The sequence below is a fragment of the Neovison vison genome, chromosome 13 (genome assembly GCF_020171115.1).
Source record: "Neovison vison isolate M4711 chromosome 13, ASM_NN_V1, whole genome shotgun sequence".
NCBI lineage: Eukaryota > Metazoa > Chordata > Mammalia > Carnivora > Mustelidae > Neogale > Neogale vison.
Window position 1 is genome coordinate 20,824,925 of NC_058103.1, and position 26,705 is coordinate 20,851,629.

Genomic DNA, 26,705 nt, shown 5'->3' on the forward strand with positions numbered 1-26,705 from the left:
TAAGTTAAATAAGAGGATTTTTTTTGTTTTATCCATGATGTATCCTCAGCACTTTTAGTGCCCAAGACAAAATAGGCACAGAGTAAATATTTATTGAATAAATTAATGAATATTCTCCTGAAGTAAAATATAAACTTCAGCATTTTATCAGGGAAGAACAAATGTCTGACCACATTAATACTTGGAAATGGCAACAAAGTGCTATCTATACAAGAGAGATGCACTAGCTGAAGGAAAAATTCTCAGGGTGAACAATCTTCTCTTCTGGAGCCAGAAATGAAGATAGATAGGGAGACAAAGGACAGGAAAGGAAAGGGATTTGGAAATAATCCAAAGTAGAGACAAGGGAAATAGGCTTTTCTTTCAAATCCTAGGATTCCACAAACACAAACAAAGAAAAATAAGAGTATGAACAACTAACACACCTCTTTTCTCCTGGTGTATTTCTTCCAGAAGCTGCTCTTGTCTTTCTATCTGTTCAAAGAGACACTGGAGCTCAGATTCCTTATTTTCCGTCATATTCCTCAGCTGTTGTCTGCACAGTATCAGCTGGTGCCGCAGATTTTTTTCTCGGTTTTCTCTCTCTTTTAGTTCCTCACAGAGCCACTGAAGTTTTGTCTAAAAAATGATATTTATATATCTCATTTTCAAAAAAATCTAGAAAACAGCAACATTTCAAAACAGGAGGCAAAAGTCATGATAATCTGGACAAATATAAGTGATAACAAATTTAAGCAAAACAAAAAAGTACCCATAATATTTTGGTTTGATAATAATTTATATTAGTTAAAAGTTGGTATAGCAACTAAACCATGATTATCTTCGATTTTTATAAAATATTTTATATTCCCTATCATCTTTGGAAAGGCAATACCATGGAAAAATCTGGCCTACTGAACTGGCAATCATAATACAATTAGCTCCCTAAAGGAATATATAAGGCAGTCTTATTTTTAAAGTAAAAAGTACCTCAGAATAGAATGCTACAGACTTGTCACAAAAGGGAGCTTGAATTTAGAGATTTAAAAAGACATAAAAAAGAATGAAATCTTGCCATTTGCAATGACATGAATGGAACTAAAGGGTATTATGCTAAGCAAAGTAAGTCAGTCAGAGAAAGACAAATACCATATGATTTCACCCATATGTGGAATTTAAGGAACTAAACATATGAACATAAGGGAAGGGAAGGAAAAATCAAATAAGATAATGAAAGAGGGAGTTAAACCATAAGTGATGCTGAACTCCACAAAACAAACAGGGTCACTGGAGGGGAAATGGGTGGAAGGAGGATTGGGTAACTGGGTGATGTTAACTCCACTGAATTTAGATAAATAATTTTGAAATAAATAATAATACTTTTTTTAAAAAAAGATAAAATTTCTAGGTTTGATTTCTAAAAATTCATATCCCCAGGGGTCCAGCTAATCATGTAGAGATATTACATATGGTATGAGGGACATAACGTCAGTTTATGCCCACATTTAGAAGAGTAGGAAATATAACTGAAGCAACTCTTTTTCATAGACTCTAACCTCACCATCTTTATTATTTAAATACTTAAGTTAGGGATGAGGAAAAAAAAATTTTTTTTCACCTTCACTAGAACAGGATTTTAGTCAGCTCTTAGGACCTTCACAAGTGAGGGTACCCTTTTAGTTGATTTTAAATAATCTGTAACAGTCTTTATTTCAGTAAGAAGCAAAATAAAGGAAGCAATGGGTCAAACAGAAAAATTAGGTTAAGCTAAAGGGTAACTTCCCTGAATAGCATTCATCAGTAAGCAAGAAAGTTCTGGGCCTCCAGAAATCTAGGAGGTTCTCAGGATATGCCACAGTATAAAACAGTTTGTGATTATTAGGCAAACAATGAATAGAATGTGAATGTGTTAAGTGAAGGGAAATCATGCTTGTAAAAGCAAAACCTAGATCACATTTACTATAATTGCTCATCAAAAACAAGGGAAGCACTGCATAGACCACTTCCAGAATGAGGACAAGAGTTCTGCAAAGCTGCTCTTAAATGAAAATGTTAGGTAGAAGCTAGATAATTATGAACAGTGGAAGGAACACACCCTGTGTGACAAAAGCTCCACTCCACATTTCATAAATTTATTGCCAAGAAGACGGTTCCCTCTTTCCCCAGTTCACAGTCAAGTTATATGGTATTGTAGCATAATAAGAAAGATACTTGGTCCTTGTCCCTAATTCTTGGCACAGAGCTCCTAAAGTCCCTGGAACTTCCAGAGTAAGAATGTCCTTTGTTATTCATAACAAGCCTGTGGATCCAATCAGAGTGTTTAGGGTGGGGTCACTGGACAGCCTCAGGATGGGACTGGTGATTAGGGATTTAGAACTTTCGCCCTACCCTTCAACCTCTAGGAAGTTGGAATTCAGGAGGCCACTGGATATTAAGTTCTATAAAAACTCTTGGACACCACTTCCTCATATCGGGGAGATCATATGATATTTCAACAAGAAGATAGAAAGAAGGCAAGTAAACTTACAGAGAGATGTTGAACAACATAAGCCACAAGGACATCCAAATTAAAAACACAGTAAGATACACTGCAGACCTATTACATGGGCTAAAACTAACTGTTGAGGGGCGCCTGGGTGGTTCATTAGGTTAAAATCTCTGCCTTTGGCTCAGATCACGAACCAGGGTCCTGGGGTCGAGCCCCACACTGGGCTCTCTGCTCAGCAGAGGGCCTGCTTCCTTTCCGCCCCCTGCCTTCCTCTCTGCCTACTTGGGATCTCTGTCAAATAATTAAATAAAATTTAAAAAAATAATGAAGCTAAGTGTTGAGGATGTGGATGATGTGGAACCCTCACAGAGTTAGTGACAACATAAAACTGTAAAATCACTTTAGAGAAGAGTTTGGCAATCTTCTTAAAAAGTTAAATAATACACCTATGTATTGTTTCTATGATTCATCCATTCCATTCTGATAAAAGTATATCCCATACAAAGACTGGCAGACAAATGCTCATGGCAACTTTATTTATACTAGCCAAAACCTGGTGATAAACCAAATGTTCATCAATGCTGAATGGACAAATTGTGGCACATCTCGGCAATGGAATACTACTCAGCAACAAAAAAAGAATGCACTGATTATATACAATACGGATAAATCTCAATTTATGTTGAGGGGAAAAAAAGCCAAACCAAAAAGAGCATATGCTAAAAAATTAAAAGTAAAATATAGGGACAGAAAGTAGATAAATGGGGGTGCCTGGGTGGCTCAGTGGGTTAGGCCGCTGCCTTAGGCTCAGGTCATGATCTCAGGGTCCTGGGATCGAGCCCCACATCGAGCTCTCTGCTCAGCCGTGAGCCTGCTTCCTCCTCTCTCTGCCTACTTGTGATCTCTGTCTGTCAAATAAATAAATAAAATCTTTAAAAAAAAAAAAACTCTTGGACAGGGTGCCTGGGTGGCTCAGTGGGTTAAGCCACTGCCTTCGGCTCAGGTCATGATCTCAGAGTCCTGGGATCGAGTCCCGCATCGGGCTCTCTGCTCAGCGGGGAGCCTGCTTCCCTCTCTCTCTCTCTCTGCCTGCCTCTCCATCTACTTGTGATTTCTCTCTGTCAAATAAATATAAATAAAATCTTAAAAAAAAAAAAAAACTCTTGGACAATGAGATTTAATTAGCTTCCACATCAGTGAACAAATCACTGGAGTGCCAGGAGTGTGAAATAGCCCCAGACTCTATGCAGACTCTTTGAGACTTTACCTTATATAACCTCTTCATCTGGCTGGTTATTTCTATTCTTCATAAATAAACTGGTAATAGTAAGCAAAGTATTCCCCTTAGATCAGTAAGCCATTACAGCAAATTAAACCTGAGGAGAGAATAATGGGAATCCCTAATTTGTAGCCAAGTCAGATGGAAGTGTAAGTCGCCTAGAGATCGATTATTTATGATTGGCACCTGAATTGGGTGCAGATGGGACTGAGTCCTTCATCTGTAGTATCTGCTAACTCTGGGTAGTTTGTGTCAGAGCTGAATTAAATTGTAGGACACCCAGTTGGTGTTTGCAGAGAACTGCATCATCTCACGCGGAAAACTCACAAAGTTCGAGTAAGAAATGCTGTGAGTAGAAACAGAACGTAATAGTAGGTATTGCATTGGAAGGGCAGACCACTAGGAATTTTCATTTTCGTAGCTCTAATCTGGGTAGGCTAAAGTCCTGGCAAATCAGTGGAGATACCAGGGACTCCCTCCTCTACTGTGCCCTTGCTGAAAGGGTGGCCACTCTACCACAAACACAGAAGCATGAGAACATTGGGGTCCAAAATGCCATTTACAATTAGAGCAAAAGCCATGTGATCATATCAAAAGGTTCAGAAAAAGTATATGATGAAATTCATCACCTATTCACAATAAAGTCATTCAGCAAACTAGGAACAGAGGGAACTTTCTCAACCTGAACAAACGTATCTATGAACAACTCCTATTATGACACGTAATGGTTAAAGACTGAATGCTTTCTCCCTAAGATCATGAAAAAGAAAAGAATGCTCTCTCCACTTCTAACATTGTATTAGGATATCCTGGAAAGGAAATTATACAGGAAAATATCAATATGCATAAATTATTTGTATTTCTACACACTTGATCAACCCAAAAATAAAGTTAAAAAGACAATGTTTATAATAACATCAAAAGAATACTTAACATACTTTTTAAAAGAAGTGTAAAACTTACACTCCAAAAACTACAAAACACTGTTGAAAAAAAATTAAAGAAGACCTAAATAAATGAGAAGATACTCCATATGCACATATATCAGAAGACAATACATTTTAGATAGAGACAATCCCCAAACTCATCTGAAAATTCAAAGAAATGCCTATCAAAATTCCCACTGGCATCTTGGGAGAAATTGATAAGGTGATCTTAAATTTCATATGGAAATTTAAAGGGACCCAGAATAAACAAAAACAGGTGTTGAAAAAGAACAAAGGAGGTAGAGTCACACTTAGCTGATTTCAAAGCTCATTAGAAAGCTGTAATAATCAAGACAGTGTGGTATGGGCACTAAGATAGGCATAGATCAATTGAGTTAAATTGAGAGTCCAGAAATAAACCCATACATACATGGTCAATAGATTTTCAACAAGGCTTCCTAAACAATTTGATGAGGAAAGATTAGCCTTTTCAACCAACAGTTCGGACAACTGAATATCCATACACAAAAGCATGGAACTGAACCCATACTTCATGCCATATAAGAAAATTAACTCAAAATGGATCAAAGACGTACATGTAAGAACTAAAAATAGCAAATTCCTAAAAGAAAGCAAAGGCATAAGTCTTAGTAACCTTGGTTTCACAATGATTTCGTAGATATGACACCAGAAACACAATCAACCAAGAAAAAAAACTGACAAACTGGACTTCACCAAAATTAAAAACGTGCTTCAGAGATTACAATCAACAAAGTGAAAAGACAACCCACTGAACAGGAGAAAATATTTACAGGTCATATACCTGAGAAAGAACTATTTAAGATACACAAAGAACTCAGTAATAAAAAGACAAACAATGAATGAAGCAAGGGACATATCTTCAAAGATACACAAATAGCCAATAATCACAGGAAATGATACTCAATACCATTAACCATCACAGAAATGCAAATCAAAACCACAATGAGATTCCATTTCACACTCAGCAGGATAACTAGAATCAAAAAGACAGATGATTACTATTGGTTTGTGGGGAGGAATTTGAATTCTTATATAATGGTGGTAGGAGTATACCATGGTGCAGCCACATTGGAAAACAATCTGGCCATTCTTCAAAAGGTTAAGATTGGGGCGCCTGGGTGGCTCAGTGGGTTAAAGCCTCTGCCTTTGGCTTAGGTCATGATCCTAGGGCCCTGGGATAAAGCCCTGCTCAGCGGGAAGACTGCTTCCTCCTCTCTCTCTGCCTGCATCTCTGCCTACTTGTGATCTCTGTCTGACAAATAAATGAATAAAATCTTTTAAAAGGGGGGGGTAATATTAGTTCCCAAATAACCCAGCACTACTACTTTTTTTAACATATACTGTATTATTTGCCCTAGGGGTACAGGTCTGTGAATCATCAGGTTTACACATTTCACAACACTCACCGAAGTACATACCCTCCCCAATGTTCATAAACCAGCCACTCTATCCCTCTCCCATCCACCTGCCAGCAACACTCAGTTTGTTTCCTGAGATTAAGAGTCTCCGATGGTTTGTCTCCCTCCTGATCCCATCTTGTTTCATTTTTTCCTTCCCTACCCCCTCATGACCCTTCCACCCTGGCTCTCAAATTCCTCATATCACAGAGACCATGATAATAGTCTTTCTCTGATTGACTTATTTTATGTAGCATAATACCATCTAGTTCCATCCATGTCCTTGTAAAGGGCAAGATTTCATGTTTTTGATGGCTGTACAGTATTCCATTGTGTGTGTATGTATACACATACACACACACACACACACACACACACACACACACACACACCACGTATTCTTTATCCATTTATCTGTTGATGGACATCGAGGCTCTTTCCATAGTTTGGCTACTGTGGACATTGCTGCTAGAAACATTCGGGTGCACGTGCCCCTTCAGATCCCAGTAAATACCCAGTAGTGTGATAGCTGGGTTATAGGGTAGCTCTATTTTCAACTTTTTGAGGAACCTCCATGCTGTTTTCCAGAGTGGCTGTACTAGCTTGCATTCACCAACAGTGGAGGAGGGTTCCCCTTTCTCCACATCCTCACCAACATCTGTAGTTGTAGTTTAGCCATTCTGACCGGTCTGAGGTGGTATCTCACTATGTTTTTGATTTGTATCTCCCTAAGGCTGAGTGATGTTGAGCACCGTGTCATTTGTCTGTTGGCCATCTGGATGTCTTGGCAGAAATGTCTGTTCATGTCTTTTGCCCATTTCTTGATTGGATTATGTTCTATGGGTGTTGAGTTTGATAAATTCATTACAGATTATTGGATACTAGCCCTTTATCTGATACATCATTTGCAAATATCTTCTCCCATTCTGTCAGTTGTCTTTTGCTCTTGTTGACTGTTTCCTCTCCTTTGCAAAAGCTTTTGATCTTGATGAAGTCTCAATAGTTCAGTTTTGCCCTTGCTTCCCTTCCCTTTGACAATGTGTCTAGGAAAGAAGAAGTTGCTGTGGCTAAGCTCGAAGAGGTTGCTGTCTGTGTTCTCCTCAAGAATTTTGATGGATTCCTGTCTCAAATTGAAGTCTTTCATCCATTTTGAGTCTATTTTTGTGGTGGTATAAGAAAATTGTCCAGTTTCACTTTTCTGCATGTGGCTGTCCAATTTTCCCAACGCCATGTGTTGAAGAGACTGTCTTTTTTACATTAGACATTCTTTCCTGCTTTGGTGAAGATTACTTGACCGTAGAGTTGAGGGTCCATTTCTGGACTCTATGTTCGGTTCCATTGATCTATGTGTCTGTGTTTGTGCCAGTACCATACAATCTTGATGAAGACATCTTTGTAATAGAGCTTAAAGTCTGGAATTGTGATGCCACCAACTTTGGTTTTCTTTTTCAACATTCCTCTGGCTATTTAAGGTCTTTTCTGGTTCCGAATAAATTTTAGAATTGTTTGTTCCATTTCTTTGAAAAATAAAATTAATGGTATATTGATAGAGGTTACATTAAACATGTAGATTGCTTTAGGTAGCACAGACATTTTCACAAGATTGTTCTTCCAATCCATGAGCATGGAATGTTTTTCCCATTTCTTTATGGCTTCCTCAATTTCGTTCATGAGTACTTTATAGTTCTCTGAGTAAAGACTCCTTTTCTCTTTCGTTAGGTTAATTCCTAGGTATCTTATGGTTTGGGGTGCAATTGTAAATGGGATTGACACCTTAATTTCTCTTTCCTCTGTCTTGCTGTTAGTGGATAGAAATGGAACTGATTTCTGTGCATTGATCTTATATCCTGACACTTTATGGAATTCCTGTATGAGTTCTAACAATTTGGGGATGGAGTCTTTTGGGTTTTCCACATAAAGTATCATATCATCTGCAAAGAGTGAGAGTTTGACTTCTTTGCCTATTCAGATGCCTTTTATTTCTTTTTGTTGTCTGATTGCCGAGGCTAGGACTTTTGGTACTATGTTGAATAGCAGTGGTGATAGTGGACATCTCTGCCATGGTCTTGACCTTAGGGGGAAAGGTCTCACTTTTCCCCCATTGAGAGTGATATTCACTGTGAGTTTTTTATAGATGGCTTGGATGATATTGAGGTATGTACCCTCTATCCCTAAACTTTGAAGAGTTTTGATCAGAAAGGATGCTGTACTTTGTCAAATGCTTTTGCAGAATCTATTGAGAGTATTATATGGTTCTTGTTCTTTCTTTTATTAATATGTTTTATCACATTGATTGATTTGCAGATGTTAAACTAAACTTGCAGCCCAGGAAAACACTTTTCTTCCAGTTCTATTTTTTGGAACAGTTTCAGGAGAATAGTTATTAATTTTTCTTTAAATGTTTGGTAGAATTCCCCTGGGAAGCTGTCTGGCCCTGGGCTCTTATTTGTGGGATATTTTTGATGACTGCTTCAATCTCCTTACTGATTACAAGTCTCTTTAGGTTCTCTATTTCTTCCTGGTTCAGTTGTGGCAGTTTATACGTCTCTAGGAATGCATCCATTTCTTCCAGATTGTCAAATTTGCTGGCGTAGAGTTGTTCATATGTTCTTATAATTGTTGTATTTGTTTGGTGTTGGGTTGTTATCTCTCCTCTTTCATTCATGGTTTTACTAATTTGGGGCCTTTCTCTTTTCTTTTTGGTAAGTCTGGCCAGGGGTTTATCAATCTTATTAATTCCGTCAAAGAACCAGCCTCTTGCTCTACCGTTCTTTTGGTTTCTATTTCATTGATTTCTGCTCTGATCTTTATTATTTCTCTTCTACTGCTGGGTTTAGGTTTTCTTTGCTGTTCTTTCTCCAGCTCCTTTAGGTATAGGGTTTGGTTGTGTATTTGAGATCTTTCTTACTTCTTTTTTCTTTTTTTTAAAGATTTTATATATTTATTTGACAGACAGAGATCACAAGCAGGCAGAGAGGCAGGTGGAGAGAGAGGAGAAAGGAGGAAGAAGGCTCCTCACTGAGCAGAGAGCCCGATACGGGGCTCGATCCCAGGACCCTGAGATCATGACCTAAGCTGAAGGCAGAGGCTTTAATCCACTGAGTCACCCAGGCGCCCAAGATCTTTCTTACTTCTTGAGAAAGGCTTGTATTGCTATATACTTTCCTCTCAGGAATGCCTTTGCTGTGTCCCAATGATTTTGAACAGTTGGGTTTTCATTTTCATTTGTTTCCATGAATTTTTTTTCAATTCTTCTTTAGTTTCCTGGTTGACCCACTCATTCTTCAGTAGGATGCTCTTTAGCCTCCATGTATTTGAGTTCTTTCCAACTTTCCTCTTGTGACTTAGTTCTAGTTTCAGAGTATTGTGGTCTGAAAATATGCAAGGAGTGATCCCAAACTTTTGGTACCCGTTGAGACCTGATTTGTGACCCAGGATGTGATCTATTCTGGAGAATGTTCCATGTGCACTAGAGAAGAATGTGTATTCTGTTACTTTGGGATGGAATGTTCTGAATATATCTGGGATGTCCATCTGGTCCAGTGTGTCATTTAAGACCTTTATTTCCTTGCTGATTTTTTGCTTAGATGATCTATCCATTTGAGTGAGGGAGTGTTAAAGTCCCCTACTATTATTGCATTATTGTCTATGTGTTTTTTGGTTTTGTTATTGAATGACTTATTTAATGGGCTGCTTCCATGTTAGGGGCATAGATATTTAACATTGTTAGATCTTCTTGCTGGACAGACCCTTTAAGTATGATGTAGTGTCCTTCCTCATCTCTTACTATCATCTTTGGCTTAAAATCTAATTTATCTGTCAGCTTTCTTTTGATGCCCATTAGCATAATAAATGGTTTTCTACCCCCTCACTTTAAATTTAGACCCAAATAGTCTTTGGGTCTAAAATGAGTTTCTTGCAGACAGCATATCGATCGGGTTGGTTTTGTTTGTTTGTTTCACCCATCCTGATAGCCTGTGTCTTTTGGTTGGGGCATTTAGCCCATTTACATTCAGGGTAAGTACTGAAAAACACAAATTTAGTGCCACTGTATTGTCTATAAGGTGACTGTTACTGTATATTGTCTCTGTTCCTTTCTGGTCTATTACAGCAATTCTACTTTTAAGTATATATTTATGAGAAATGAAAACATATGTTCATGAAAAACTTAAACTCAAATGCTCATATCAGCATTTTTCATGATATCTAAGAAATGGAAATAACCCAAAGGAACTTCAAGTGATTAATGGATGAATAAAATGGTAAACCCATATAGTGGACTATTATTTAGCAAGGAAGTGAAGTACTGATACATGCTACAATACAGATGAACCTTAAAAACATTCTGCTCAATGAAAAGTCATTTATAAAGGACCACATATTGAATGATTACATTTATAAAAAATGTTCAGGGGGCACCTGGGTGGCTCAGTGGGTTAAACCGCTGCCTTCGGCTCAGGTCATGATCTTAGGGTCCTGGGATCGAGTCCCGCATCGGGCTCTCTGCCCAGCGGGGAGCCTGCTTCCCTCTCTCTCTCTCTGCCTGCCTCTCCATCTACTTGTGATTTCTAAATTCAATCTTAAAAAAAAAAAAAAAAAGAAATGTCAGAACTGGTAAATCTATAGCGATAGAAAGCAAATTAGGTGTTGACTAAGCCTGGGGGTGGTGGGTAAGTGGAATGGACAGATTTAGGAACTGATGGCTAAAGGTCCACATTTTCTTTTTGGGGTGATAAAATGTTCTAAAATTCATTGTGGTTGTGGCTCCACACTTCTGTGAATATACTAAAAACTACTGAATGGTACACTCTAAATAAGTGAATTATATGTTACATGAATTAGATCTCAATTCAGCTGGTATTTAACATGAAAGAATGAAAGAAAGAAATCAAGCAACAAAGCTAAAATTAAACCTCCTTGCAGAGAGGAGACCTGGCTTTAGTACATGTTACATAATTTATAGGCCTCTATCTTATCTGAATGTCACTGGTAAATACAGGAAGTCCCCAACTTAATTTGAGCTGTGGAGTTCTGATTAAGATTGTAGAAACTTAATGAAGGCTGCTTCATTTCCCAACATCAGTCTGAAATACTCATGCAAATATAAAGAGATAAAAAGCTCCCACAGGACAGGAAACGAGGAAATGTAGTCAACTCTTTGCCAGATAAAAGAAGCACACTCTACTACAACTTTTGTCTCGATAAAACACTGAAGCAGAATACAGGGTGGCTGGTGAGGGTGAGTGATTTAGCACCACCCCATCTAACCTCAGTATGAGAAACAAGAAAGTGAACTGGACCATTCTTTAGAAAGCTTGCTCTTTGTATAGAGTGAAGCCCATACTGAAGGCTAGAACTCAAGAGACTGCTACCAATAATTGAAACAAGAGAGAATAATAAGGAATGGACATGTGTGTGTGTGTGTGAGTGTGTCTGAGATTTAAATGTTAGGGATAAAGGAGAGAAAGAAATCCGTATCAATGTTCAAACTTCTAGCTTAAGAAACTGTAAAAGAAGAAACCTAGAAGCAAAGATTTAAGGGTTAAAAAGTCAACATTTTGATAAGCTGAAGTTGTTAGGACTAAGACACAGAAGTGTGAATGACGATTCAGATATATAGATCTAAAGCTCGAGAGATACAGACTGAAGAATCAACAGTATGGAGGACATCCAAGGCATAGGAACAAATAAAACAGCCTACAAAGTGTCTATAGAAGAAAGAAGGAGAATGTCAAAGAGAGGAACAGAAGAGAAAACTAAAAATAAAGTTGAGAAGAAGAAACTGGAAGGGCACAAGGAAAATCTAAGAGTCTGGGGTGACAGAACCCCTAAGGAAGACAATAAAAATACTACAAGAATATGGATATACTTATAGTATCAAAAACTTCCAAGAGAACGTGCCAGTATATTTGGCAATTAAAAAAATACACATGTGCTTTTGGGTAAATTGGAAGGGGAGGTGAACCATGAGAGACTATGGACTCTGAAAAACAATCTGAGGGGTTTGAAGTGGCGGGGGGATGGGAGGTTGGGGTACCAGGTGGTGGGTATAGAGGGCACGGCTTGCATGGAGCACTGGGTGTGGTGAAAAAATAATGAATACTGTTTTTCTGAAAATAAATAAATTGGAAGAAAAAAAAATACACATCTATGTTCAAAACAACTGCAATTCAGCCCACTAAACCAGAACAGGACTGAAAATATGAACACCAAACTGTTTATGATGACTATGCCTACTAAAGAGAGAGGTACAAACAGGGAAATGAGGGTAAACACTCTACTTTCCACACTTCTATATTGTTAAAATCTTGAAAGTTAGAATATGTTCAGTGTATTAGATAAAAGTCATTAGGAAACTGATTCTAAAACATTACTACTTAAGTCATTCATTAATTGACAGTAACCAGGCAAAAAATAAGTGGAGGTCCATGCTATTGCTGCCTGCTTCTGTGTTAAAACAACAACCTCAATCTATAGATTGTACCTTTTGTTCACCTCAAACTTTACCAATCACTCAAGAAATATAAATAAACCAAAAAGCACTAGTAATTATCATATTGTTATTATTGGCATAATAAAAGGGAAAGGTTAGATATATAGTTTCTGGAAAAGATATATTTTCAACCAAGTCTTTTTTGCTGCTTATTTGGCACCTTAAACACATACACATCTTGGGACGCCTGGGTGGCGCAGTTGGTTAAACGACTGCCTCCGGCTCAGGGCGTGATCCTGGAGTCCCGGGATCGAGTCCCACATCAGGCTCCCAGCTCCATGGGGAGTCTGCTTCTCCCTCTGACCTTCTCCTCGCTCATGCTCTCTCTCACTGTCTCTCTCTCTCAAATAAATAAAATAAAATCTTAAAAAAAAAAAAAAGAGTGGATTTAAAAAAAAAAAAAAAACACATACACATCTTTATTCTTGTATATTAAAGAATTTGCTGTACTAAATCCTCAAGATTGTTTTTAGGGCTTAAGTAGGAATTTTAAATTATTCTTCAATTTAAAGCACCTTGGGAATGGATGTGTGTTCATGTTTGTATGTGAGCACACACACTACAATTAATACAACATTCCGCACACAGAGAGGACAGGACACATGCATAAATGAAAAATTAGATGCTGTTAAGTTCTTATAAAGAGGTAGCACCTTGCATTTAAGTAATAATATGGAAAAATAAAATATCTTGAAAACAAAAATATCCAAGATTTTTTTAGTATCATTATATTAAGAAAGTTTAATGAACATTCTAAAATAACACATATAGGACCTGAATAAACTACTGATCTGGATTATAAAAAGACAACTGTGTTAATTTTGGCCATTTTAACTGGTGTAAGGTGGTATGTCAATGTTGTTTTGATTAGAAGGAAAGGAAAAGTGAATTGTGGTAAATCAGAGGGGAGATGAACCATGAGAAACTGTGACTCTGAGAAACAAACTGAGGGTTTTGGAGGGGAGGGAAGTGGGGGGATTGGCGAACCTGGTGGTGGGTATTAAGGAAGACACATATTGCATGGAGCACTGGGTGTGATGCATAAACAATGAATCTTGGAACATGAAAAAAATTAAATTAATTTTTTTTAAAAAGACAACCATGAAGAAAGGCTGGAAGGATCTTCCTTCTAATGTGATCATATCCATGTTTCTTCTCAGCCCCAACAGTTTCCTATCACATAAGAGTGAAACCCTAATGTTATCAGGTCTTCTGATACCTCAAAAGGCAAACATATTCCATGCTATAATTATGCAATTGAGTAATTTTTTAAATGTTCACTACTAATTCTATTTTTTAAAACCAATGAAGTCCAAACAAAGTGAGTCCCTGGGAATCATCGGTTTCAATCCAGTTTAATCTGTTCTTGCCCAATGACTTAAATGCAAATTTAGGAAATAACCACACATTTCCCTTTTCTGAAAGATTTCTTACTTACTCCATCCCAATATTTGGCCCATGCTCAGTACCATTGTGAAGAGTTGACAATGGAGGAACAATAAATCTGTTTTGTCATAACAATAATCCTACTGGTTCTGGTAAAAGCAAAAGAATAACACACCAAAAAATTGTCTAAAACAAAGCATTCATCAGGTTTGCTAATGTGCTATGGACTAATTGTGTCCCCCCTCAAGCTTGTATGTTGAAGTTTTAATCCTCAGTGTGATTGTATTTGGAGATAGTGCCTTTAGGAAGGTAGGCAATAAATGTTCAATGAAGTTACTACCAAAAAGAGGCCCTATTCCTAGAACACTGGAGTCCTTTTAAGAGGAAGAGACACTGTGTCTTCTGATTCTCCCAATTCTTCCAGTAATATTCCCAGCCCTCCCAAATGTCCCTCCCCCAACAGGAAAGTGGTCATCTACAAGCCAGGAAGAGGCCTCACCAAAAACTCACCCTGTCACCTAGATCTTGGACATTTAGGCTCCAGAACTGTGAGGAAAAAAAGTATCTGTTGTTAAAGCCACCCAGTTTGTGGTCTTTCATTATAGTGCCTGAGCAGACTATAATATAGTATGACCTATGGCTTCAGTTTATTCTTATAAAGCTTTTATTCCATCACCAAACAAAATTTAAAAATGGGTTATAGTTAGATGCTTATTATGAACTGAATATGTAAGCAGAATATATTATTAATCCTACAAAACAAAATATCAACTTATGGAAATTTAATCAACCAATAGTCAATTATAAGAATCAGTGTTTGTTAGAGAAACACCCAACATCTTTCATTAAGTGTCTTAGAGAAACAGCTTGGAACACAGTATAGGAATAACTTTACCAATTCCAAATAATAATTAGCTGACAAGGCTATTAATCACAGTGCAAACACCATTCTATTAACCACTCACAAGAGCATCTTCAAGATTACATAATAGGCTCATTTATTTAACTACATCAACTACTGCTAAATAAACTAAAATTTGAAAGAATTTCTAAATGAGGCTTTTTGTTACCTTCATAGTTGACAGCTTACAATTAGGTGAGAGTAAGTATCTAGTAAAACAATCAAAATGATCTTTTTAATGTGTAAGAATTCCCTAGTGAGATTTAGTGTAATAACATACTAAAGCCATTAAGGAATGACTCAAAGCTAAAACCTAGGGAAACAGAAAATTAGAATAAAACAATTATAGCTGATAGAGTTAGCAATTATATTAAAGCCCATAATTTTGCTTCTTTTAACTACTATACTTCCTTTGCCAAAACTCAAGAAACAATTTTGAGAGGAAGTGTTTATAGAAAAACCAAAGGTAAAGGAAGAGAATAGCCATTTCTAAGAGTGTGCCAGGCCACCAAAATAAGAATTAAACAAGAATTACAAAATTCAAACCCAAAGCAATCTCAAAATATAATCCTTTTAGTAATACTCTCCACTTTTCTACTGTTATGAATGCAATTCAAGAAGGAAAAAGTATGTCCGTAATAAGAGTACATATTTAAAAATACAAAATACTTTTTTTTCAATTAGACTGAATGTTTAATTGAATGTGTTCCTTGCATACAATCTAAAGTATCTTTCCTACAAATGAATCAAGATACCTGAGTTCTGCATCTCATTTTGAAGTCTACACTGGAAGGATAAAATAGTAGACGATTATTCACATCCTTCAACCAGAATTAAATACACTGGGTCTAATACTTCTCATATAATAACTTGTAAAAAAAAATTATACCATTAAAAAGACAATACGCATAAAGTTAAGGTTTATATTCAAATGTAGATTACACAGCCAATGGAAAGAAACACTGGCATAGAATTCAGACACCCAGGTTCTAAACACTTCTCAGTAACTAATTAGCTTTAGGTCCTCAGGTAAATCTCGGAATTCCCAGAGTTGTCTTCTCAAAGTTAAACTACATGATCTCCAAAGCTACTTCAGTTACAATATTCCAAAAATGGCAAGGAAAGGCAACATCTAGAACACATTATACCACTAAAAGTATGACTCTGGCATGATACCAAATGGAGAAATAAAGGAAATTTTAGAAGTGTGTTTATCCATATAATCTTTGAATTTTACAGTTCCAATCAAATGAAACAATATTTTAAAGTTAACAAATTTACTGAAATCTAATCTGCTTGCTATTTATTCTTTGGTGATATTCAAACTAAGGAAGTAATTTGAGTATAAAACTGCAGTATTCCTAATATAATTACTCTTTTTATAAAATGTTTTATTGAGCATTTAGGTAGGTATTGTGATAAGTGTTCAAGATGCAACGAGGAACAGGTTGGACATGGGTCTTCCCTCATGGAGCTTGCAGACTAAAGAAAGAGGAAGACAATAAAACGGATGAAGGCAAAAAGGAAGAGATCTTTACAGCCAAAGAAGAAAATACATTTACCTTTTTTGCCTCTTGAGGAAATACTTAGCACTGGACTCCCCAAATTAAATGTGCTCTTCTGTAAATAACAGAGCACTCATGACCCTGCCTTGTGCTAAAGAGCTATTTGACACCAGCTTTTCTTTTCTCCGCTATCATAAAATGATACCTTAAGATCTGGGACCAACTGTGGATACTCTCTAGTATGATTGTTCCATCCTAAGAGTGCCTGCCTGCTCTAGATTTGAAATTGGTCCACATTTTCTGGGAATGTCATTGCTACTTCTCATTTCTTTCCATGATTTCAACCTACACTCTGATCCCTGCCTCTGGCCCTGCTTCTCTTTGGGGCTTTCTGTCCAAATGGGACTTTCCAGATATCAATTCCAGTCCTGGAAACTCTTCCAATACTTCTTCTATCTTGCCTAACTAGGACTTTGTGTGCCTCTCTATTCAGAAACAAAACTTTGAGAAAGTATCTTCTAACTTGTCTTGAAAATCCTAGACATCTCCTTCTCTATCACTCCATCTGATATAGTATTAAACATCTCTTGCATATTGTCACCAAAACATCTCTTCAGTCTGTCCCTTCCTCTGAATCTCTACAATGTCCTTAGTTTGTGGATTTTCACCCCAGAAACATTGGTCTCATCCAAAGACCTCTTGACTCATCTCCCTGCCTTTTATCCTCCCAGTTCTAACCCACCCTTTACATTACTATCAGAGTAATGCTTCTGAAATATGAATATGAGTAAATCAGTATCCTGTTAAAATCTCCTTTGGGGTTCCCCCCTAAATGCAGAAGTGAACTTAACCTTTTAAATGGCATACAGTGCTCTTCTTTGTGGACCTGTTCTCTAGCTCCTTCTAGAGCCTCGTCCCTGTCACTTTCATACTGTAGTGCTGCCAGATCACTTGGGGTTTCTTGGCATTTATCAAGCTGTTTCTCTTCCATACCATTCCTACAGTTGTTTACTCTGCATACATAGTATTTCCTCTTTATCTGGCCAGCTTTAAGATTCATCTCAGGGATCAGTCACCATGACAGTTTCTGCATACCTGTATCACAGCTTTTATAGATAATACTGCAATGATCTATGTATCAGCTTTTCTAGAGAAAAAATGTTCCTCAAGAGCACAGATCACCCCAAATTCATTATTGTGCCCACAGGACATAATATAGCATCTGGGACACAGTAGCTATTCAGTAAATTCTCTGTTAAACTGAATAAATTTGGCCTCTAAATACCTTGTTGGGATTTTTGACAAAAACAAATCCCTGATGTATGGGAACTGCTTGTCTCGTATTGGTTAATGACTATCTCAATCCTCTTCCTCCCTGTAATGTATTGTTCTTACCATTCTTAGCTTATATTATCTGTGAGCCTGGCCCAACTCCTAGCTGGCCTTCATATTTATATTAGGCAACCAATCGCAACAAAGCAACAGTGACACTATCCTCGCCCAATCCTCTACTTCTTCCAGGATTAACACTAACAGAAGAAATTCATTTGGCAGATTTATGAAAACAATTACGAAATGCCCTGAGAGGTCCTTCTAATACTGCAAAATGAAAGCATGGACTAGCAGAATAGCAATTCTACTTTCCATATAGTTTTTGTCCTCTGATTTCAGATCTTATCTTCAATACTTATAGAGCTGTCCAGTCATAGTTCATGGGAATTACAGTATTGCAGCCCATCAATAACCTAAACCATCTTTCTAGTAAATAGATTCAATTCCTCCTTAGTCAGTTGGTCAGTGTGGTATTGCTTATCATGACCCTTTTACACTGTAGAGAACACTTGTCTCATGCAGTATTAAAACTCGTCTGATCAGAAGTTCAATCCCATTAAATGATAAGGGAAAACTGCTCACTGGCTCCCAAATTAAAGAGCTATGATTAAGAGTCATCTCTGCCTCTCATAATTTAACTGAACAACAGCAGTGAAAGCTTTCTGTTCAGAAATGATAAAGATTTTAACTTAAAAGAAAATTCCAAGTACATTGCTCTTGTTGTCACAATGGAGGAGTCGGGAAAAAGAAAAAAAAGAGAAATGCTTTTTTAATGCACAACAAAAGTTTCTAGCCCCAAATTTCTGAGACAGCAAAACATGTACTTCTAAATTTCTATGCAGGTGGCATAAATACAAGTTTGCATTTGGTTTTATCAAGATGGTTAGGAATGAACAGCATCACTGTACTTACTGTAGAAGGAAAATTTTACAAGGTTGGGTAAATTTCAATGATCAATCATAATGCTGCTAGTTTCTTATTGAGAATTTTTTTTTTTAAGAGGTTTCTTTAATGCACAGCAGGCCTTCAAAGGTGAACCCTGTCTTTCCCCACCACCTCCCACCTGTACCTTACTCATCAAGCTCAGGGCATTATCTGTGTTCACTCAGATATTCTCAACTTCTTTCCATTATTGAACCTATAATTAGCTAACTAGAAAACTTCTGCATATTTTTTGTACGATCAAGTTTAAATATTGCATTTTTGCAGAAACCTTCTATAACACACTGGTAGCATCAAACCCCCTTAATCTCCTAGCACAGATGTCATACTCAGTTCTTCCTCTTTTTGTGTCTCCTTGTCAATGTTTATATATTTCTATAACAATATAACACATCCTAAAGATTTTTAAAAATGTGTATACATTTCCACTTTCCTTATTAATTTCCATGGCTTCCTAACACTTATACCACTCATGTCTATACACAAAAAAGTACCCAGTCAATAAATCTTGGCTGAATGAAAATTTTAGACAGTAATACACACAATGGTAAGAATAGTAACTGTGAGTCTAACATCCAATCCATTTTCCCATTCTTTATATGGCACTGGAAAAGTCACAAACCTTTTCTAAAACCTCACTCTCCTCATATTTTTAAATTAGGATATGGGACAAACTTAAAAGTTTCCTAAGTTGGAACACAATTGTTCAGGTTTACAGTACAGTTGGTTTTCTTACAGAATTTAAATTGGGATCAAAGACTTTTCACTTTAGCATCTTAAAGCTGAAAAACTAATTTAAGTGTCAATACTTAGACAAACAAACATCTACATTATATATGGTTGTGATTTTCTATATATTTTAGTGAAGGAAAATCCAAGTTGATGTGATATATGAGAATAGTTGGTAACTATCCAATAATGCAGAAGAATCTTCTTGCTAAAATTAGCAAATTGTTTGATTTTATTTAGATTTGCTCACCTGCCATTTAAATTTAAATCATCAAGCCAAAGAACTATAGAGCAAGAAAGTTATCTTGAGAACATAAAGTTTACCCTTCCCATTTTGTAATTGACGAAACAAGATATCCAGAGAAATGAAGGGATTTGTTTGAGCTACAGGGAGATTTGGCAGGCTTTGAGCTTACCTCCAGGAACTAAAATATATTAAGTATCTAAGTGTATGGAAGTAAAGGTTTATATTTTTTATATCTGCCCTGACCTTTATATACTTCCAAGACATTGCCTAGCCCAAGAAAAAGGCAAAGGAATTTGTCTGACAATCTAGTTTTGATATTTCAAAGTTTTTTCCTTCCTTTATTCTATCATTCTGTGAACTATATTCTTATACAGTTAAACTAATTTTTAAATGTTAAACTAAAGGAATATGGAAATTTCTTAAATGCATGATGATGATATCTTCCCCAAAACAGCTTTGTATGTTCTGTTCTATAACAAAATGTATGACTGGCACAAATAGGACACCTTGAAAGTCATAAATATTATGGTAACTTTAGGACTTAAAGATAAATTACCTTGCTTTCTGCTAACCAGCGATGTGGGTCATAGTTAATATCAGGACTAGACGAAAAAACCTACAAAAAAAAAAAAAAAAAGGAAATAAGGAAATTGTCTATTAGAAGTAGAATTTTTTTCTGAATTGAACTTACATAAGTGAAATTCTTCACCATACCAACCAAAAGTTTAGTTCCTAAATTTAAAGGTTTAAAAAGAAAAAAGTTCAAGTACCCAACCAATTCCAAACCACTCTTTATCTAGTATGTCAATGTATGTACACATGTATGTGTACATATATATATGCACTGACAGTAAATATTTACTTCAAATACAGACATGAATCAGCTCTCAAGTGTTCTCATTGCTAGAATCTCTAAAGGCTGATTCCACAGAGTTCTGGCAAGCAGCCTCAATTAAACCAGTGTACTTCATTTTTATTTACTTCTTTGCCTCAGTCTTGTTCCACGTAATAGATTTCACAGTGGGTTAGATTTAATTACATGGAAACTTAATTCTTTGTCTCATTTATCCTTCTTTAATTTCATACTATGAGGGCCATTTTGTCTCATTAATGGTTGTATAGAACTGACAGAAACTAATCAACATGACTTTGTGCAAACATTGCTTTATATTTCATGATGGTAACAAAATCCTACAATAAATAGGTTGTCTATACCAGTTGCCTTGGTTTCCTTCAGACCAACTCATTTGTAAAATCCCTTGCCATCTGGTTCTGCCTTATTACTAAAGAAATGGTGCTCAAAGGTTTTCGGTGACTTTATGATTGTAAACACAGAATTTTTTCAGTTCCTACTTTCTTTGAAACAGGTGCTACCTGTGATATTTTTACAGTCTCCTCTGTAGAAATTTTCTGCTTAAAAATACCCTATCCCTTTGCAAGAGACATTTATTCTTATTCTTAAGTATTTCTATACATCCTGACGTGTGTGCTCATGCCTCCCCTAAGGAATATCATTAGGTAACTCATTCAGACAGATGATGAATACGTAATGATGCCGACCATATGCCATAAACAAGAGTGCTGTATTCTCATATCCAACTTTTCTTTCCTCCACTTTTCTCACCATCCAAATCTCACCCCCAACTCTCGTGTCTCCCTGACTTCAGTGAAATCCTGCCTCGAGTTCACAGTGTTCTCTTCCTTTTCAAACTCTGCTATTTGCAAGCATGTACCTGTCAATGACTGTCACTGATGATATGTTTTATTGTTCTTTTCCATTCATCTGTATCATGGTTTCAATTAAAACATCAGTGACCAAAGATCAAGTGTTCAAGATTAAATTCTAAAATAATTTGATAGGAGTATAAGTAATATTCATATTTTGTGATTTTTTTTGTAAATTTATATATAGTGTAGTGTTTAAGAGAACAGCCTTGTCCACTTATAAGTAATGTGACTTAATTACTCTAAGCTATAAAATAGGCAAACTGCCTCATAAGGCCAAAGTATAAATTAAATAAAATGAGGGTTAGCACAGCGTCTGGAACATAGAACACCATTATTATTACTTACTGCATATAAAGAAGTCATCATCAGGAAATAGACTTCAAGGTCTATTGTGACAAGAGAACTAAAACAACAATTTGTCATAAAAAGTTAAAAGAAACAGGGGAGCCTGGGTGGCTTAGTCAGTTAAGCTCAGGTCACGATCCAAGAGTCCTGGGGATGGAGCCCCAAGTTCAGCTCCTTGCCCAGCAGGGAGTCTATTTCCCCCTCCGCCCTGCCCCTACCATTCATTCTTGCTCTCCCTCCCTCTCTTTCTCTCTTTCCCTAGAATCAACAAAATCTTTTTAAAAAGTTGAAAGAAAATCTATATATACATAAATATATAAATATATATGAATATATGACCAAAAAAAGATACTACATAATAAAGTTACCGAGCATTAGCTGAGTATTCACTAAGTGCAATGTATTTCACTCTATAATATGCACCCTATATATCTTATTCTACTTTATCCTCAAAATAAGCGAACTTATAAATGGGACATGAATTCTTATAAGATAAATTACATAACTTGCCCAAGGTCATACATTAGCAGTATGGAGATGCAATTTCAGCCAACATCTGTCTTGAGCCAGACTACCCTCTTTATACTCTACAAATGGGTGAATACTCAGACCAAGTGCTATGAGAAAAGCTTTTCAATTATCAAAATTGGTCTGTGAAATGATATAACTTTAATTCAGATACCTTCCTAATTGTTTTATAATAGTGATGGCTTATTAAGTGTCTGTCCTTAAGTTTTCAAACACTACTTGCATTTACTAAAGTGGAATAAATAATAAATATGGTGGCTGGAGAAAGAAAAAGTAATCAGAAATAATATCAATACTCCCAAGGACTTTTCTCAGGCTCATTTGTTACATATCTGTTATCCAATTCATATCATAGCTGTCACTCTCTACATAAAATGACTAAAAATTTCATCAGTAATATACCAAAATCAACAAATGACAAGGAATAACTGGAATTATTCCATTTTTTAAAAACACTTTATAAAAACCACCACTCTCCCTTAAATTTCTGAACTATAAAGCACAGAATCAATTTTATTTTAACAACCCCTTGGATTGTTTATTTGAGGTGAGAGCAAATGTTATATTCTTCAGTATTCTTTTTTTTCCCCAAGTTCATAGGAAGGTAACAACAGAAGTTATTTATTAATAGAAAGAGACCCACAACAAAAAAGGTGTACTCTAAACAAAACAACAACAAAAAACTTAACAGAATTTCCATTCTTTTAGATTTACTTTCCACCCATCAGTTGGATTGAATTAGTCTTTCCTCTAGAAGAGGTATAAAGAAAGACCCATTACCAAAATCACTGCATTCTTGAACGCCTATTAAAAAATTGGGTGTTTTTTGGAATATGTTGGAAGGATAATTTGTGCCTCAAAAAGAAAATACTTAAGCAATCTGCAATCTACCCACTATGTTTTAGCTTGTAATTGCCCATAACAAGGTTTATATATCTTATAGCATGATCTAAATGATACCATTTCTATGTCTCTATCTGACTGAAAATAAGCCATCCTGATACAAATACTTAGATACAGAGTAAATATTTCATTGTTAGTATGTGCTTCTTTTAGATGAAATCAGGATCTTAAGGTCACACATCCTTTAAATATAGGTAAACATGACAAGTCAAATAAAAAAAGCAGCAGCAGACAGAAAAAAGAATAAGGCATCATTATAACAAGCTCTACAACAAAACTGAAAGAGTTTTCCTCTAAAGCCAATGACTCCTCAGATTTGGCTCATAATCCTCTCAAAATGACATCTGAGCATTTTAAAAAATGTAGATAGGGGGCACCTGGGTGGCTCAGTGGGTTAAGCCTCTACCTTCGGCTCCGGTCATGATCCCAGGGTCCTGGGATCGAGCCCCATGTCAGGCTCTCTGCTCAGCAGGGAGCCTGCTTCCCCCCCACCTCTGCCTGCCTCTCTGCCTACTTGTGATCTCTGTCTGCCAAGTAAGTAAATAAAATCTTTAAAAAAATAAAAATGTAGATAGGAATTCATATTGCAGAAACTCCATCAACTCCCCGTTCTACCCGTTGAGATATTTCTATTAAAGGTGAATCCTAAGACACCTTCCATTGCAAGTGTGGAAATATAGTTCTACTTTCTTTAAAACACCACATAAGGAGGGGAAAAAAAAAAAAGAAAAAGGATATGAAGGAAGATTAGGAAAAAAGAGGAGAAAGAAGCCAAAAAACAAACAAACAAACAAAAAATGACAAAAAGAAGAAACACCCGGAAAGTATTAAAAACTAAGAAGTCCTTATAATTTAAGTTCTGCCATCTCATCATATGAAATAAATACAGGGTAAATGATGGCTAAATGCTAAGGGCTATGGTCCCACTGTGTTGAAGCAGTGCAATGCAACATAGCAGTACTATGACCTAGACTGATGGAGGGGCTCGCCTTCAAGGAATTAAAAACGTTCATGATCATTTCTGTTTTTATTTCAATTCATTAGAACTATAAATTGAATAGCAACATTCCGTTTTAAAGATAGAAAAACTCAGCTTGAGTATATTTGTCTAAACAGGGAAGGCAAATAGCACAGCGTTCATGTGTTTAAGCTCGGGGAGTTAGATCCCCAAGGTCTAAAGTCTTGCTTCTAGCATTTAACTAAATACATGGCCAGGGCCAAGTTACTTAACCTCTCCAAGCCTTGCTTTCCCTTGTCTTAAATGAATTTAATCAGAGTACCTAAAGGACAGTAGTTTTAGAGATTAAGGAGAGAATCCTACAGTACCTGTAATATAACTAGTACTCAATAGATGTTAGCCATTAATACACTAAAAACAACAAAAATGGCCTGTGATAATGACTCCAAGGATTTTTTTTTTTCCATCGGAACTGCTGCCTCTCTCCTAAGATATTTTCTTTTACAGAATGTGATAGAGGCAATTCCATGAATTAACAGTACACTTTCTCTCCCAGGACCATGCAGTAGATATATAGTATCGCATTCTAAACAGTGCAAGATGTTATTTTGTTTCATAAAACTTTCCAGAATAAAAATGTGACTACTATGTAACTATGCATTAAAATCTTCTTATAATTATATATTAAGAAACTAACTGAAAGGCACAATGAGAACTCATAATTACTTTCAATTTCTCCATCGAGTCCCCAGAGAAGGTTTTACAAGCTGCATCAATTTCCCTTCCTATGACACCAAGAATGGATTCCTGTTCAGTCTCCAGGCAAAGAAGTTGATCCTTCAGCTGCAATCTGGCCTCTTCCATCCTTCTTAAGTGCTCTTCTTCATTGCTTATATGCTTTTCCTAAAACATCAGTAAGAAAAACAGAAGTTAATTATTTAGTAAAGGCAAGAAACTCTTGTAATATTTGTACAACCAACTCAAAGGAGTGCAGTACAAAACGGACCTCTCAGTCTCCTTACTTCACTAAAATAAAATGTTTTGCCTACTCATCAACTGAGGTCAAGTTACAGAGAATTCAGAAAAAGGACACTGAGGGCACTGAATGAGTAGATATTTGGCAAAGAAAATTAAAGTAATTCTGTAACCAAAAGAAAATGAAGTTAAAAAAATCCTTTACATTTTAATAACATAATGCCATTAATGGACTGGAGAGTAAAAGCTGATGCCATGAACTTACTTTGAGTTTTCAATAAATATTAGTGAAACAATAGAAAAAAAGGTAAAATAAGATTATGTTAGTTTCATTTCAGAAAAAAAAATACCTATTACTATCTTATTTCATCAAAACATAGTTTTTAGGGGCACCTGGGTGGCTCAGTGGGTTAAAGCCTCTGCCTTCAGCTCAGGTCATGGTCTCAGGGTCCTGGGATCCAGCACCACATCAGGCTCTCTGCTCAGCAGGAAGCCTGCTTCCCTTTCTCTCTCTGCCTGCCTCTCTGCCTACTTGTGATCTCTGTCTGTCAAATAAATAAATAAAATCTTAAAAAAAAAAAAACACCATAGTTTTTAAAAAGTCCAAGTTTTCAAATGCCAGTCATAGTGCATAAATGTTTTGAGTCATGTAAATTTGATAGAAGAAAGATGGAAGTACTTCTCAAGCAAGCAAATACATTTAATGAAAAAAAAAAAAAAAAGGTTTCTAAGAGCTTACAAGGACTTGGGGACCCATTCTAGGCAAAGTAAGTCTCAATCATGATTGCACAATTTCATTACTAGAGAAATTCTAGCTGAGCAGCACAGACCTGGAAGAGAGTAACAGAATCACCAGAATTATAAGTATAAACAATGGCCCCAAAAGTCACGGCGGCTGGCTAGCTTTGTTTTCACTCATTACACAGTAACCTGATCATTCTTTATATACCCTAGTAAATATAATACAAGCAGGAAAATAATGTGGTCAAAAACTCCAGCTTGAAGTTAAAATAATAAGAGATCCATCCACTCAAATAAAAGTTACTTACGAAAGGAAAGATAGCATTTTACCTTCCCTTTAGCTTCATACCTCCCTCCTTCCCACTCTCTCATACATCAACTACTTGCAGCTTCTCAAATATGCCTTCATATGTCTCTCCAACCACTTCTGATGTGCACAACACTGCCTGAAACTGTTCTATTTGAAAATGGGCCTGGTAACTAGAAGACAGCCTTTATCTTGATGACCACATCCTAGAAGTCTGTAGCTCAGCTTTGTAAACTTAGGAATTGGATCTTCTTTCCCTTTGGTACCCTAAGTGGAATCATCTTTCAGCAAAAGAGTAACATTAAGCTCACGAGAGACTAATGTACAAACTAGAATGCCACTCAATTAATGACATCAGTTTACAATAAGAACCATAACCACCATATGGATCAGAATGTTCCTGTCAGCATACCCAGTACATTTTCTCCCTGCAGACCCATCTGGATGGGAAGGCAAATTATAATCAGAATGTTGCTTAATGAATAGGGAGCTGGAGTGAGGGGAGTTTGTTTTATGAAACAATGCATATATGGCCTCACACTAATGGCAATCTGGTGCGTCCACTGGCACATCA

At 36.4% G+C, this 26,705-nt stretch overlaps 1 protein-coding gene across 4 annotated transcripts in view; it reads right to left on the reverse strand.

Moving 5' to 3' along the window:
- The window catches only part of CEP128 (centrosomal protein 128), a 398,290-nt gene that overhangs the window by 224,411 nt on the left and 147,174 nt on the right, over positions 1-26,705 (reverse strand). For all 4 annotated transcript variants that reach the window (XM_044229569.1, XM_044229570.1, XM_044229571.1 and 1 more), the window contains 3 exons: positions 24,835-25,011; positions 20,203-20,262; positions 426-618 (listed from right to left, as the gene is read on the reverse strand). In XM_044229569.1, the coding sequence (XP_044085504.1) occupies positions 426-618; positions 20,203-20,262; positions 24,835-25,011 (430 nt within the window). The remainder of the gene's footprint in view (positions 1-425; positions 619-20,202; positions 20,263-24,834; positions 25,012-26,705) is intronic.